The 16,438-nt window shown below is 53.4% G+C and overlaps 1 protein-coding gene across 7 annotated transcripts in view; it reads left to right on the top strand.

The window, feature by feature from the left end:
* Positions 1–16,438, top strand: part of Adcyap1r1 (ADCYAP receptor type I) — a 55,030-nt gene that overhangs the window by 14,725 nt on the left and 23,867 nt on the right. For 4 of the 7 annotated variants that reach the window (XM_078039888.1, XM_078039889.1, XM_078039887.1 and 1 more), the window contains exons 4-7: positions 10,150–10,257; positions 12,462–12,482; positions 13,494–13,535; positions 15,861–15,970. In XM_078039888.1, the coding sequence (XP_077896014.1) occupies positions 10,150–10,257; positions 12,462–12,482; positions 13,494–13,535; positions 15,861–15,970 (281 nt within the window). The remainder of the gene's footprint in view (positions 1–10,149; positions 10,258–12,461; positions 12,483–13,493; positions 13,536–15,860; positions 15,971–16,438) is intronic. The other 3 variants (XM_078039891.1, XM_078039893.1, XM_078039890.1) reach the window with 2 other exon arrangements.

Raw genomic sequence — 16,438 nt, 5'->3', positions numbered from 1 at the left:
TGTTAATGGCCACATACTTTATATAGACTTCCTTTATTCCAGTCACTGTGTGTGTGTGTGTGTTTTATTCAATCACCAAAGCAACCTAGCAGGCTGGTCTATCACTGCTCCTATTTGATACATAAGGAAGCTGAAGCATAAGGAGGTTATCCAATTGGCTTAAGGTTGCCGTCCATTACGAGGCAGAGGTGGACCTTGAACCCAGACAGCCCCTGGGACATAAAGCCTCAGAACCACATGCTTGGAACCTAGCACGGGTTCCCAGATCACCAACTGTGGGACCTTAGGAAAGTACAAAAACCTTAATTTTCTTGTCTGCAAAATGGAGGAAAAAATAATACCTATCACATAGGAATATTGGGTTAAGTGACGAAATCGGTGGGAAGGGCAGGGGATGGTGATGGGCTTTACTGAGCTCTCAGCAGAGACAGTGGTTATTACGAGTCGTCATGTCACAACATGGGGGCCTCCAGGGTGACCCGTCTTCCTCTAGGTCTGAGTTCTGGGGAGTGCAGAGACTCCTCTAGGCATGCCATTTGGAATAATCCACAAAGGGTTTCTGGAAGAGCAGGGAGGGACTGGGGGCCAGCTTGGGCCTTGGAGGGAAGGAGGGAAGAGGTAGGAATGTGAACCAGGTGGGGATGGCCTAGGTAAAGGTGGGAAGGGAAAGAGGTGGGTGGCAGGTGGCAGGGAGCGTCACAGCCAGCACTTAGAAGGCAGTCCTTGGGTTCTCCATGTGCACAGCACCACGTCTGGGCAGTTTCTACCCCTTGCTTACAGATGAAGTTGTTCCCAAGAGCCTTCATTTCTTTGCCTGCTCACATCTTAGCCCACACAGAGAGGGCGGAGCTGCGGTGTGCATTCAGATGGTTCCAGAGCCACCTTTTACTCCAAGGCGCTGCATTGCAGCTCAGGAGTGAGGAGGCACCCGCCCTTCTCTCCTTGTTGGAGGGAAAGGTCAGACAGCTGCGGAGGAAGTTGGAGCTGGAGAGTGGAGCTGGGAGGAGAGGAGGGCCCTGGGTGTGTGCCCCAGGCCTGCCCTTTTCTTAGCTAGTGAAGGCTGGAGGGCGTTTGTTTTTATAAGAGCCAGGTTCTCAGCCTCCAGTGACCTGCTTGGGAAGGAGAGGGGCAGTGGGCAGATGGAGGGGAGGCCCACGGCGGAAGGCTGACCTCCAAGGAGCTTGCATCCGGCCTGTGGTCTGAAAAGCTTGTTTCCGCAGACTGAGGTTGGAGGACCCTCCTCAAGGGGCTTTAGATCAGGCAGCCTCTGGGTTCCTTTCCAGGGCTTAAGTTCAAGGACAGTGTTATCCCACTGTCAGCTGCCAAACAAGGGCCTTAATTCCCCCCCCCCCCCAGTCCCCACGGGAGCCTCAGGCCTGCTCCTAGGAGTGCCTTTGGCTGGAGCTGGGCTTCTTCGTGGCTCCAAATTAAACACACTTGTGGAATATGAACTGCAACCCCTGTTCGTGGTTCAGCCCATTAAAGCTCCCTGGGAGATTGCAAGATGCGGATGTCCAGAACTTCCCAGGCCCAGCCTCATCAGCATTTGTACGGGCTACTCCACGTTGGTATGTGTTAAGATCCTCTAAGTTAATTCTGAAGAGTACCCAGGTTGAGAACCACTAGTTTTATTTGAGAACAGCACCCTCCAGGGTGTGCTATAATGTGAAGCCGGAGAGCAGCTCCCATGGCACAGGCCGGGCAGGGAGCCCATTCCCCGCAGATACCAAACCCCAGAGTAACCATGATTGACAGCTGTGCACTAGGCTATTAACCTGGGCTGGGGATGAATTGAGAGAGGCCAGCCCTCCCGCTGCTGCACTGTCCCTGAGCAAGCACACCTGCAGAGAGGCTGGCCCAAGGGCAGCAGATGCCCTTGAAACACAACTGAACATGGAGAAACAAAGCCTGATGGCTTGTTCTGGTGTCTACGAGTGTGAACTCAGGGCAGTGCTTTTACACATGTGAGCACACACACATCTACCAGCATTGCTCACTTGGTGGAAGTGAGACCCTCTGAGGAATGCCTTGTCTGTGATTTGGGGGTGGTGTGACGTGGGTGCTATAGGGCAGTCACTCCACGTGGCCCCTTGGTTCCACCAGGAGACTACAGGACGTATGAGGCTGCAGAGCAGGGCATACAGTTTTGCAGTAAACTTTGATAAGTAGAAGAATAGTCTATAATGGTGACACCGATTATAGTATAGCAAATACGAAAAGGAGTAGCACAGCTGTCTATCATCAGGTACTGTGTACGGTATATCATTGCCTGTGCTATGCCTTTAAATGACTGGCAGTGCAGGTTTGTTCCCACCACAAATGCAGGAGTGGTGCACTGTGTCATGTACAGCAGTACAGTGACTGTGATATTACTGAGCTTTGGGAGTTTTCAGCTCTGTTGTCATCTTATGGAACCACCGTGGTGTGTGTGTGTAGCCCATCACTGACTTAAACGTCATTATGGCATGTGACTGTACATGACCTGCTTATGTACATTGAGTTTCTCCCTATAATCCTTTAGATCTAGTAAAGTGGGTCAGTTGGTCCTGGTGTGGTAGAGGTGAGGGGCAGGCACGTGGCCCTGTGTGTGTGGTGGGGGCTGAGGGGCTCCTGGGAAGCCATCTGCATTCCCTCAAGCTCTGGCTCCTCACTCGTTCTGGGACCGCTGCCCAGAGGGAACATGGGATGGTCAGGCGGATGGTGGTCTTCAGAGTGGAGGCAGCTGGGAGAGGCTGAAGGTACCGACAGGGAGGTGGCCATGGACAGTAGCAGCAACTTGCTTTCTGGCTGGGTTTTTGAACACCCTCTACGTGTCTTAAAGGAGTTTCTGGAGAAGAAGAGGAGGAGGCCTGGAGATGCATTTAGTGGTTTTCATCTCACTCCAAACCCCTGAATGCTGAATGAGTCTGGAACCAACCCCAGTGCAGCTCTCACGTGACACAGAGCTGCTGAGGTCAGAGGTGGTGGTCACTGGCGAGTCTCACCCAGGGTGAGAGCCAGCTCCGGGCCAGTGCCCAGGTCTGCCGTCCCAGCCAGGGGCTGCCATTCTGCTGCAGGACTCTTGTGGCCAGAAGAGGTGGAGAAAGGACGGCTCTGCGTGGGAACGGCTGCTCCATCACACAGTGCCGGTGCCCCTGCGGCCCTCGGGAGCACCTGCTGGGAGACACTTTGTTCCCTCTGCTGTCCTGGGGCATCCTGCCAGCCCAGGGCCAGCCAGCATCTCCTCTTCCCAGGGCTGCGGACTCCCCTCAGCCTGGAAGCCATGCTGCATCCTGGCAGGGTTGTTCAGGTGTGGTTCTCCATGGGGTCCCACCTGCTGGGGGACATGGAAGAGGGAGGTCTTCTGAATCCTGTCCAGAAGGCCAGGTGCCTCAGCCCCTCCACCCTCCTCAGCCCCCAGGAGGGAACCACTTCAGGGCCAGGCTGGGGCTCCCCCACCCTTGAAGCAGGATGCGCTTGCTGTCTGGTCCCCTCAGCTGCTCAAGGGTGAGCAGGCCCTAGGTGTGGGGAAACAGGGGTCTGCAGGGCCTCTGGCTCTGCTCAGAGGGAAGTATTCCCTGTGGGCCTGGATGCCATATCTGACAAAGGGTTCCATTTCTGTCCAGATCCTTGTCTTCCTAGCTGGGTCATTCTGGAACTCAAGCATATAACAGACTCTCCTGGAGGCTTGTCAAATGCAGGTCACTGACACCCATCCCCAGGGTTTCCCACCTGGTTCTCAAGTGGTGTTGCTGGCTTGGGGCCCACACTTTAGGGACCCCTGGATTTGAATGAGGAGGGCTGTGTCTCTGGTCCTTCCTCTCCACTCTGGCACTTCCCTCGGGTCGAGGTGGGGGTCCTCACTGTTTGAATTTCAGTAAATTGAATCATTTTTTTAATATTTGAATTATATGCTCAGGTAGGGGGCCTTGTTCTCACAATACCTGAGACTCTGGGGTGGCTTTTGGAGGGAACGACCACCGCTTTGTCTGTCGCTCTGGTGTCCCTGGTCTAGGGGTTCTGAACACTGTGTGGAACTGGACAAAATCATCACCATGACAACCTGAGATTAGCTCCATATTTTGTTCCAGCCGAAGGCTAATAGCTCTTGTACTCTCCCTCAGTCTGACCTGCCTAAGTGGTCTCTATCCTTCCTGTTGTCACAACTCGCTACCATCCCTTGGCTACTAGGTGGGAATAGTCCAGAGAGTGTGCAGTATCCCCAGCTGCCCACCACCCAGCTTCCTCTGATCAAGTTCCACAGCGGGGTCTGGGCAGACCAGCCCAGGAGGCGTGGGGCAGGGGTGGCACAGAGTTGGGGGATGACAGGAGGTGGAAAGGGAGTCTGGGGCGGTGGGGCTGCCGAGAGCTGAGCGTTCTCTTGAAGGATGGAGACCTGTTCTGACATCTGGCCTCTCTGGAGGAGAAAACGGAGGGGTACTTGATGCTAGCTGCGCTTGACTGTCTGTCTCCTCCCTGAGACATGCTTTCCTGGCTGGCGTGCTGCTTTCCTGTCCTGGTGTCCCTCCTCCGACTTCCCTGCCAGCTCCTCTTCTAAACGTTGGCATCCTCTCTTCTGTCAGCACCAGGCTATTCTTCTTTCTTCTTTGAGCTCCGCTCTCTTGCTGGACTATCCAGTCCATGGCCCAAATAGCATCCCTGCTGACCCCACCCACTCTTCATCTCTAGTTCTGACTTCTGTGGACCCCAGACATTTATTTTTTCTTTGTACCAGAGTTTGAACCTACGGGCCCTTAAGCACTGAGCCAAATTCCCCGGCCTTTTAAAATATTTTATTTAGATATTTATGGGCTTTGCTAAGTTGCTGAGGCTGGCTTTGGGGCTTTGCTAAGTTGCTGAGGCTGGCTTTGAACTTGGGATCCTCCTGTCTCAGCCTCCTGAGCTACTGAGATTCCAGGCATGAGACACCACAACCACACCACACCCCAGACTTTTTAGCTGCCTGTTTGATACCTGTCTCCACTCTGCTCTTGGCGCCTCTCAAACTAAACGTGTACCAGACCAAAGTCTTGATTTCCAACTTGCCGAATTCCTTCTCCAGCCAGGCATGGTGGTGTAGGCCTGTAATTGCAACTACTTGGAAGGCTGAGGCAGGAGGACTGCAAGTTTGAGCAGCCTAAGCAATTCAGGAAGACCCTGTTCTCAAAATTTAAAAAAGAAAAAAAATCCCCTCTATCTGCTGCTCACCCAGCCCTTTCCACTATAGTAAATAGCATAGTTCATTCATCTGTTCATCTCTCGGTCAGTCCATCCATTCATTCATTCATCCATCCATCCAGACGCCCAAGCCAGAAATCTGGGTGACATCATGGTACCTCTCTGCCCTTCCTTGTATGACTCAAGATAGTCTAGACCACACAGCAGTGACAAATCAACTGTATACTCTCAGAGATGTAGCACAGTGACATTTCTTGCTGGCCTATGTCACAGGCCAGTGGGGTCAGCAGAGATGGGGGCAGAGTCCCACTTCACACAGTTTATTCAGGTACCTCCCAAACGGGAACACTGCCACCCCCATGTGAACTCTGCATGTGACATGCCAGGGTCCAACAGAGAGGGAAGAGAGGTAAAGGCTCTGGAATCCTGTGAGGGGCGTTTTAGAGACTAGTCCATCGTTTCTATCCTCTTGCTGTGGCTAAAAACTCAGGATGTGATGATAAGTCACGTGAGATAGGTGAGCACTAACCACCTCTAGCACTCTGGCCAGCCATGTCCAGCTGGTCTGCCTCTAAGCCCTGTCATCCCTGTCTCCACCTTGTCCTATACAGGACTCTTCTCTGCGGCCATTGCTCCCTGTCAGACTCCTTCATCCCTCCCCAGGGTGTCAGGGGTGCCCTGACAAGTCTTTCATGTCTGCTTTCAGCTCTTGAAATATATTGTCTTCACACACCACGGAATGAGATCCAAAGCCCTTTGGTAGGCAGAATAAGGACCCTTGCCACTGTCCAGAGATAGAAGACACATCCTGTTCCCTGGAACTGTGTGAATGTGACCTTACATGGCAGAGGGATGCAGGTTTGCGTAGGCAGTTATGTTGAGGGTCTCGAGATGGGGAAATCCTCCCAGGTTACTTGAGCAGAGACAGTGTAAGCACGAAAGTCCTTATAAGTGAAAGAAGAGGGAAGAGTCAGAAAGGGAGAGTTGAGAAGGCTCAGCTTCTGACTTTGAAGACAGGGGAAGGGGACCATAGGCCAAGAAGGGCAGGTGGCCTCTAGAATCTGGAAAGAAAGGAGACAGGACTCTTTTAGGACCTCTAAAAGCACAGCCCTGCTAACACCTTGACTTCAGCTCAGCAAGACCCATCTCAGACCTCTTACCCCCAGAACTAATAATTTGTGCCATTTGAAGACAGTAAGTTGCCTTACAAACTTTTAGCAGTAACAGGAAACTAAGACACCACCATCTGGCGGCATCTGAGCATTTAGCATAACATCCCAAATCATTAGCAGGATCTGGCAGACTGTAAGTTCTGTGAAGCAGAGACAGGGTCCTTTCTCTTCACTCCTGTAGCATTCTGCAGGGTCTGACTCGTATTTCTTGAGTATGGATCATAAGGGGGAGGGGGAGGGGAAGAAGACAGGGAAAAGAGAAAAAAAAGAATAAAAGGAGGAGGGAGAGGAGAAAGGAGAAAAGGCATCCTTGAGCTTCCAATCTCACCAAAACTAAGGTGTGTTGAGACTGGAGTGTGAAATGAATGGGAATGTGGAAACAGGTGGCATTTTACCTGAGTGGCAGGAAAGTATCTTGCTGTCCTTAGCTAGAGAAACCTAAGGCCCTCTCAAGAGCCCCTCCTGCTCTCCTCGGCTCCAAGGCTGTGAGCTCCCGTGCTCAAGGATGTCCACTAAACTGACACTGGGATTAGGACATGGGGTGACTCATTGGTGTCTACTCCGATGCCACAGGAGTTGCCCTTAGGACTCTGGAGGGGACCCAGGATGGGGACTGAAGAAGACACCAGGAGGACTTTGAGAGTTGTGCTAAAGGGTCCTTAGCCTTTCCAGGTCATGGGGTGGGGTGGGGTTGGGTGCCGTGTCCAGTGCTCCTTGGAGGGCAGCTCCTGCTTGCCCCGGCCATCTCCAAGGCACCAGCAAGTCCCTGGGGGAATCTCTGTTCCAAATTTGAGCTCTGGTCACTCAGAGTTGGACGTCCCAAGAGACACAAGGCCCTTGATGGGCACCTCAGGAATGAGCCCTGGCAGAGGAGGCCAGAACACAAGTCTGGGGCTTCCAGTGCAGATGCCGAGGAAAGACCCTACCCGCTGTGAGCTTTGTAGCTTTGTGTGTTTCCTCCAGCCCCGTATCCTGGTGCCTAGAGGGTCCCTGGCACATGGCAGACACTCTAAGTGGTCATGAGGAGAATGGACCCCTTTCCCTGCCACCACCTCTTTACCCTCCATCCCAGGATCCCCTGTCACCCCTCGTGCCACCTACTTGGCTCCTGCATCCCCTCTGCCTCTCAGCCCTCACACATCTCTGCTTGCTGTCTTGAAGTCACGTCCCCTGCCCTGCTGGCAGCAGCAGCTGGCTATGCTAGGGCCTAATGCTCCGCATAACAGGAACATCTGTTGGCTGGGGTCCCTGGAGTGTGGGCCAGACATGGTCACGCTCCATGGCTGCTTCACGGTCAACACAAACTGTGGCGGCCAGAGATGTGCTGTTGGGTCTCTTTCAAGGACATCATGTCACAGCCAACCACATGCTGGCTAGATGTCTGGCTGTAGTGGATAGACAGGTATCCCTGACAGTGGCCTATTGCTGGGACCCAGGGCTGGCGCCCCTCATATGATCCTCAGTGTCCTTGACCTCTTGGTGTGCTGACTCCGAGTATTGCAAAGTGCTGCATTATTCCCAGCTCCCAAATTCTGACATTCCAAGGGCAGAATGCTATAGGTCAGGGTGTGGATTCTAAAATGGCAGGATCTGCATTCTGGGAGAAGAGGTCTTCTACATCCAGAAGCCATAGATATCTCCTGGTCCTAACAGCACCCAATAGTGTGGACCCTGACAGAGACCATGGCCTCATGCTCCAAGCCCTCTCCCCTGCCTGGCATCTGTCCAGGGACACCTGACTAAAACAGTGAAATTGATGCTAATGACAACAGTGTGTCTGCATAGAGGGAGCCTGGTGCTATTTGGAGAACTTTCCATGAAGGAACTCATTAGTGCTCCTAGCGGCCCGGTGAGGTGGAGTGCGGAGGTCACTTGCTTTCCTGCTGTGATGTGGGAGCCGCCTCCGTGGCCCACGGTCTCTCTGCAGACCAGGTTCCTTTCCCGAAGCTACCCTGCAGTCTGATGTGCTGTGCTTCGGCCACCCCACTGCACCTCTGCACGCTGTCTAACTGCGTCTTTGTGTGTACTTCTTCGCTGGCTTACCCCATAGATGCCAGTGAGGGTCCCTGGGCTTCCCTCCTCCATGATCTTCTCACTTGACATCCTTTTCTCATGACTTCCCCTATACTGCAGTTAAGGATGGCAGGGGGACTGTGGGACTCTGTTGAAGAACTGGGACGACGCTAAGAGAACGGAAAGCTTTTAACTGCTCCCAGGGTGGGTGTGACCCAGTCGGAGACTCATTTTGAAAACCAGTCATAGCTGTGTGGGGTTGATGGAGATTCAAGAAGAGGCTGTAACGGTGGTCCCAGGGAAGGGTAGAGGATTCTGGGATCATCTGGAGGGAAATCCAGCAGGATTCGACATGGAGCACAAAGGAGGAGAGAGAACAAGGTGGGGTGGCTGTCACGCTTCTGGGGCTGGGAGAGATGAGGGTTTAGTGGGTGATGCTGAGTAGAGGCACCAACTGCTTCATCTGCTTCTGATTGGTCTTGGGTCCCCCAAGGTGGGAATGTCCAGCAAGGTAACTGGCCACAGACTCAGCCCTAAGGGAGTGGCTGGAAACAGAGGACTGGGCATGTCAAGTATCTGAGTGGGGGAAGCTCATTCCGGGAGTGTGGCCGGTGGCTCGGGTCAGAGCAGCCGGCAGACGGCAGACGGCTGAAATCATCCTTTGATTTCGGCAGGAAAGAGGTCAGTGTTGACATTGGTGAGATCAGTTCAGCATAGAGGAGGGACAGAGGTGATAAACAGGAGACTGGCTGTGGCTGGAAGGAGAGAGTACAGCAGAGGGGGGCAGGGGCCTCTGAGCTCCCCGAATCCAAAAATCTGGTTCTTCTTCCTCACAACTCAGGTCCAGGGAGTCGCCAGATCCTCAGGATTCCTAGGCACTTCTCAGTGCCTCCTTGCCATCCTCTCCATCCGCCTGACCCTGTGACACCAGGCTGGCCTCCCCCATGGTCCCTGCCTCCTTCATGTCATCCCACTCCAAGACTCCAAGTCCTTTCCCAGTTCCAGCCGTGGCACACGCAGCTTGCTGCCTGGATGGCCTTCCCTTCTCATCTGATCAATCTGTGCTCCTCCTCCAAGTGCCAGTTGGGGGCCGACTGCGGGCTCCATGCAGGCCTGCCCTGCGAGGCAGGTGGGGGCCAGGCAGCAGCCTCAGACCAGCCTCTTCCAGCCCTCACCCCCAGGGTGAGCGACCACTGACCACCACTGAGGAGGTAGAGCTGAGGCCAGGCCACACCGTGCTGGCCCTGGGAGGCTGCTGCCGGGGCAGGAAGCCTGGAGCAGGTCATGTGGGAGGGGCTGCTCGAGAGACCCAGCAGGGCCGTGCCCTGGCCTGGTGCTTTTCCCCTCCCCACAACCCTGTAGGACTCGGGGCTGTGGGCCAGGTAACATCAGGTGAGGCCCCCTTTCTACCTCAGGACCACCTGCAGAGGCTCGGGCGTCACCTAGTCTTGGAGGGGCTTTTCAGGTACAGGCCTGGCCTTCCCTCAGACAGGAAGTCCACTTTCCTCTGCAGCTGCTCCCACCCACTCAGCAAGAGCCTGGCTCATGAGCGGTCCACCTTGCCTCTGTGTGGGGGGCGGTGGGGGAATATAGGTGTGAGCATCCAAGTGTGGTGTGTCTGCTGTACCTGTGGGCATCCATAGTGTAGCGTGTGTTGTGGGACGTGTGCATGCACGTGTTTGTGACTGGTTCTGTGTGGTGTGGTGCGTGTGCACTAAAGTGGTATTTGTGTGAGATGGTGTGCATGTGTGCGTGTGCGTGTGTGTGTGTGTGTAGACCCATGCTCACCATGGCTCTCTTCCCCCAGGCTGCCCTGGCATGTGGGACAATATAACCTGCTGGAAGCCAGCCCATGTAGGGGAGATGGTCCTCGTTAGCTGCCCCGAAGTCTTCCGGATCTTCAACCCCGACCAAGGTGGGTAGAGCCCAGTCTTTAGGCCACGCTGATCTAACCTGCTCCCTGAGCTTAGCCCAGGCTCCCAAAGACAAGCACTAAGGACTGGCTCCCTGTGAACAGATAGTCTTTGCTCCAGAGCACTTGTAGGGGTGCACAAGCCTTCCTTCAACATGGCACCCAGTCCCTAGGGACACCTGGGTGTGCACTGGTGTGGGGTTGATACCAGCTCCATCTCTCACCCTCCTAAGGACTAGAGCAAAGCAGTTCACTCCTCCCAGTTAAGGCCCTGGTCTGCCAGGTGAGAATGTGGCATGGTGGCTCCCTCATGGGGTGTCTCTGAGGATAAAGTGAGGTCATGCATGTGGATCATCGTGTAGTGCAGGACTTGGCACGTCTTGAATGTTCAGTGGTCAGTGGTAACTGACGTTGTCATTGCTGTCACACAGTCACAGAGATTCTCAGAGGCCCAGGGGAATGCGTGGGCAGGGACCAGCAGTTAGACACCCTCAGGCAGAGCCGGAGTGTGAAGGGTGCAGTTGGGCTCATGACGCTCACCCACGTCCACACTCATGGACCACTTGATGTGGGCATGGTGCCCAGGCCTCACAGCAGGCAGGCAGGCAGGCAGGCACGTCTGCTAACAAAGCGTTTCCTTGGCCCTCACTGCCCTTAGGTAGTATGAGGGCTCAGGAGAAGAGAAGCTGGGGGTCCTGGCCTCCAGGAGCTCCTATCCACAGTGGAAACAGTGTAGTCTGTAACTTATGGACGCTGGTTCTAGGGTGAGTGTATGATGGCACTCTTCCTGCCAGGGAAGTGGGGGGGGGGGTCACAAGAACTCAATTTTGGGCATGTCTGAGTCTGAGATCTCTGGGGGCCTTTGAAATTCTGTGGAGAGTTCTGGGGGCCCCAGATTGATTTAGCAGCCTGTGGGATAGACATGGTGGCTGAGCTCTGTGATGCAGGACACAAAGATATGGGGCAGGGGCAAGACAAAGTCCAAATGGCTCTGGAGGCTGAGGCAGGAGGATCGCCAGTTCAAAGCCAGCCTCAGCAATTTAGCAAGGCTCTAAGCAACTTAGCTGGGGATGAAGCTCAGTAGTTGAGCGTTCAATCCCTGGTATCGAAAAAAAAAAATATATATATATATATATATATTAAACTCTAAATGGCTGCATATCCACTGGGGGGTTCCTATTATGAGAGGTAAAAGGCAAATTCACTTTCAAACCTCACGTTCCAGCAATATCGTAAAGCAAGGGATTTGCTGGAGGTGGCCAAGAGAGGTAGTGACCCATGTTGGAGCCCCATCTCTGGCTCCCATCCCAAGAAGGTGGGGCCTGTCTCCCACACATCCCACCTTGCTTTGTCCACATCCCTCACACCTCCAGACCTCTGCCAGCTCAGAAGGAGGGTGGCAACTGAACTCCCCACCCCCAAGGGCTTGGGGACTTTGAGTGAGTGACCCCCAAACAGGCTAGAGAGTGAATTCTGGCCAAGGAGACTGGCAGGGAAGTGCTGGAGCAAGGAGCACAGTGAATGGAGGGCTGTGAGGCACAGTGACAGCCTGTGATTCAGCCCCATTCCTCATTCATTCCTCTAGAAACCAACTTAGTCACTTCCCCCATGAATGTATGGCTCTCATTCAGTCATTTATTTAAAGTTTACTGAACATCTTCTCTGGGTCAGATTCCATGCCAAGAATGCTTCTTGCCACAAAAGGCAAAGAGAATCTGCAGTCTAGTGAGATTTCCTGGAGATGCACATTCCTCCAGCTTCTCTCCCTCAGCAGCAGGCAGGCGGTGAGGTGACACCCCATTCCTAATGGTTCATTAAGGCGGGGACTCCGGCACCTCTGTTCACAGGCTTGGTTGGTGGGTTGGATGTCTCCTTTGCTTTCTCAGCTCTCAGGAAGCTCCAGGGGTAATGCAGCCGGGCAGGACCTTAGAGATGTTGGAGGTGTGGGAGCTCCACCCTCTCTCCTCCTCCCAGATGCCTCTGCGCATTTCTGTTCCGGAGGTGGAGGTAGAAGTCTCTCATGCCTGATGGTGCCCAGCGTGTAGTCCTGCTTTCTGCACCCCCCTGCAGAACTCTCTCCGAAGTTTGAGGGTGGGGAGGAGGAGGAAGTGGTCAGTGAGAGCAGACCCCCCACTGCACACCCCTGCTTACCTCTGCATTTTCTCTCTCTCTCTCTCTCTCTCTCTCTCTCTCTCTTTCTGTTGCAGTCTGGGAGACGGAAACCATCGGTAAGAGGAACCTTGGTGAGGACAGACCGCTGTCCATCTGTCCATCTCTGTATGTAGCAGGAGCCTAGCCTCAGGAGATCCCAGGCTCTGACTGCCGGGATCAGCATGTGGTTGGGTGGAATGGCAGGCTCTTCAGGGACCAGGTTCTTCTCTCCTTCTCCCCCTCCCCACACCTCTGTTCCGCCACCCTGAAGGTGGGAGCAATGGAGGACACAGCCTTTGGCTTCCAGGCCATCATGAGCTTGTTTGGAAAGACAAGACTCACCAATGCATAGGCATGTGCACATGCACACGCAGGCCTGACCTGTGAGTGAATCCGTACAGATGCTCATATCCCCAGTTGCTGAGAAGGTGGAATGTACGGGAAGCCAGAGAATAGAAGAGAGCTGATGATGCAGCATATGGGCAGAGCAGTGAGGTCATGGGAGGTTTCCTGGAGGAGGTGGCATGTCAGCTTGGAAACTGGATTTTTGAGAAATGGAGATGAAATGTGGGTCCATTGCTAGGCTAGCATGGGATTTGGGCATAGGAGAGCGTGGGAAGGGGAATAAAGAGTAAAGAGAGAAGGATAAAATTCTGGGCATGAAGTCTTTGAAGTTTTGGGTTCCCTTTGATGAAGAGTGGGTCTGGAGACCGAGATGAGCACCAAAGGAACCCCAAGTCCTAGACCCCTGTTGCTGTTCTTTGCTCGTTTCCATTCCTTCCCCTTCCTCTCTACTCAGCAGAAGGCCCTCCTGCCCTCCTGACAGTGCCTATTTCCTGTTTCCTGAGGGGTGGGGTGGGTGGTTGAGTCATGCATCATCCTTAGCATCCAAGAAATGCAAACCCAAGGAGATGGGTGTCAGAAGGTGCTGTGAGTCAGAAGGGTGTGCAGCCACTGTGTGTGAGGCTGTCTGGTGACCTTGTCCCCAGGCCCTCCAGACCCAGGCACATCAGGGAAAGGAAGCAGTGGTAATGCGTCAAGTTGATGAACCAGGCATTTTGACACATGCCCACATCTGTGTTTTACAGGAGAGTTTGATTTTGCTGGCAGTAACTCCTTGGGTCTCTCAGGTAAGGGACAGGCTGGGACCCACCATGGACTGGCTGACCGGAGGGCGTCTGCTGACATGGGAGCTTTGAGAGCCCCATTGCAGGCTGAGCTCTGCCCTCTGTGGCTTTGAGATCTGAGACTGGTTGGTCACTTTCGAGGTACAGGTACAGCTTGTCTCCATGGCAAACGGCAGTTAGGTGCAAAGGCAGAACATGGTTCCTACAATTTCATAGGAGCTGGAGATCTCTTGAAGCCCCTTTGTGGATTCTAAGCAAAGAACCCTTGTTTTAGATGGTTCCTGATAGTTTTGAACTCCGATACGTAGGGTAGAGGTTTTCAAACCAAATTTAAACTTGCACATCACAGTCCTCTCCTGGGCTTATTAAAACACAGATTCCAGGGCCTCACCCTCAGAGTCTTCTGATTGCCTCGGCCTCGGCCTCAGGATGAGCATGCGCATTGCTAGCTGGATACCCAGGTGTTCTATGGTCTAATGCGGGCAGGTGCTCATTCAGGAACCCTAAAATTCCCGGCTTCTATGAAACTGCTGGGGCAAAGCAGCCTGGCGATGTGGGCGCAGTCACTGCAGGATTCTGACAATCTGGAGAACGCTCTTCCGGAGATTTCTATCAGAACAATATTCAAGGAACAGTTCTGGAACAAAAAGGTTGATACTTTTCTGTGCCTACATTAGGCTATAAAAAGAAAAAAAAAAGAAAGAAAAGAAAAGAGAGGAAATGGCTTTTCTCTCCAGGACAGTTTTATAAAAAAATTGTTTTTCAAAACAACTTCCCTTTCCTCTTCTCAGCACCTTGAGAAGGGCAGAGTCGGGAGGAGATGAAGCCCTGATGGGGGAGCGGCTTGGGCAAGGCGCTGCCTCCTCTGGGACAGTCAGACTTTCTGAAGAAGTGTTTAGAGGGACTTGGAAGGAGATTGCCAGAGATGGCCAGGGGCAGCCTGAGCAGATTTTCTGGAAGGAGGAGCAGCTTGGCACCACACTGTGGGATTGAAGTGAGCTCTTTGGCTTGGCCTGGGCCTGCCAGGTTTCTCCCCAGCCTGTCCACAGAACTCAGCACTGGAGAAATGATAGAGGTGACAGAGACCAGACTCTCCCTTCCCGCTGCTGGGCAGAACTCTTCCTTCCCTGCAGGCTCATGTCTCCAAGCCCCAAGAAAGATGTTTCTGACTCTCGTAGGTGAAGAGAACTGGCCTTCCATCTTCCAGCTCAACCAGCAAGGATGTGGGCTGGAAGAGGAGTCTCTCCTCTTGGCCTCTGCATCTGGCCATGGGTCTCCTTGAACCACTGCCCACCCACCTTGGCAGCCTGGGTCACAGAGGGGAAAATTCAATCCAGCCATCTGTGCCCCATGCCCCTTGTCACTGAGTCCTTTGAGGGGAAGAACCATCCCCATGTGTCCTAAGAGGCCAGGTAATTAACTCCCAAGAAGCCATTCTGAGGACTGACGTCTCTCCGGGGTCACATCGAGGTGTTCGCTGGAGGAAAGGGGACTGCTTACCTCCCCTGATCATTTGTGGCTGTCCCTTACAGACCATCTGGTGATGGGAGAGAGAAATGAACCAAGCAACCATGGGATGCTAAAACAGCCCCACGAATAATGAAAACCAGGCTGAATGCTTTTTTTTTGTAGCTAGCAAATGGCTCAATGGCTGTGTCTTACCCTGGCCTCCCCTGGGTATCACACAAGATGGCCTTTTAAGGCCATCAGAAGAAAAACTAAAGTACATTAGTAACAGGAAATAGACCAGCAAACCCTGAAAGGCAAAACTTAACCAAAAACCAAACTGGAGTATATGTCTTAAAAAAGGTCCTAAGCTAGTTCAGTGTCCTTGTTAATTGAGCAAGGTGTCTCATTGGTGCAGAATGTCAGCTGCTAGGGTAAAGTTCACCTGTAGCGTGGGCTCAAGACACACCTCTGGTCACCTGAGGCAATTCCTGGACACACTCAGATGTCCTGCTGAGAATCCCTGGAGCTGCAGGGACTGGAGTCTGCATTTGTGATCCGTCTCAGGATGGTTCTTCTACACATGGGCCTTTGAGAAGCACTGATCCAGAGACTTGAGCATTTCCTGGCAGGTATTTGGGAATATTCCAGAAGGAGAGCTGCAGGGCTGCTGGACTCACAGGCTCAGTCCCCTTATCCCAGCCCTATAGTTCTTAGTAAAGACTGAGCTGCAGGCCATCAGCTGTCACTGACTCCTTGGACCTCATGTCTTCCAGCGGACACATGGGTTTCTGGTTCCTACTTAAGCAGTAATGTTTGCATCTGCATCTCGGGGCTCTCTGAAGTCATTCTGTGCCTCACTGAGTGTTCTCTTCTCTGCAGACATGGGTGTGGTGAGCCGGAACTGCACGGAGTATGGCTGGTCAGAGCCCTTCCCTCATTATTTCGATGCTTGTGGCTTTGACGACTATGACACTGAGACTGGGGACCAGGTGAGTGTCTGTGCCCTGTTCCCCAGAAGTGGTGGGACAGCGGAGAAGACAGGTCTCTAGATGACATTCATGAGCACCTACTGTGTATCCAAGCTAGCTGCTGTGGCGAGAAGCAGCTGTCATGCTGCCTTATCCTCCAGCCCCTACTTCCTGTCCCTTCTGGGGACACTGTCTTGCCTAGGATCCAGAACCTGAGGAGTTAATTCTGGGCCCCACATGGGGGCTCCCCCTCCTACCTCCCACATCTAACTCAAGGATGCTGTCTCTGCGGACTGGTTAGTGCTCTTCCTTTGAGCAGATGCTGGGGATGGAACCCAGGGCCTGGTGCATGCTGGGTAAGGGCTCCATCTCTGCACCACACCCCCAGCCACATCTGCAGAAGGGAACCCTGCAGAGTGGAACAAGCAGCTTAGCTGGGAGTAGGGGAGTGGAGGTAAGATCGCTAGGAGGAGACAGGGAGAAGCTAGG

This window comes from Ictidomys tridecemlineatus, chromosome 2 (genome assembly GCF_052094955.1).
Source record: "Ictidomys tridecemlineatus isolate mIctTri1 chromosome 2, mIctTri1.hap1, whole genome shotgun sequence".
Classification (NCBI taxonomy): Eukaryota; Metazoa; Chordata; class Mammalia; order Rodentia; family Sciuridae; genus Ictidomys; species Ictidomys tridecemlineatus.
Note: the sequence above shows the minus strand (reverse complement) of the source record. Positions and strands in the feature narration are given on the sequence as shown.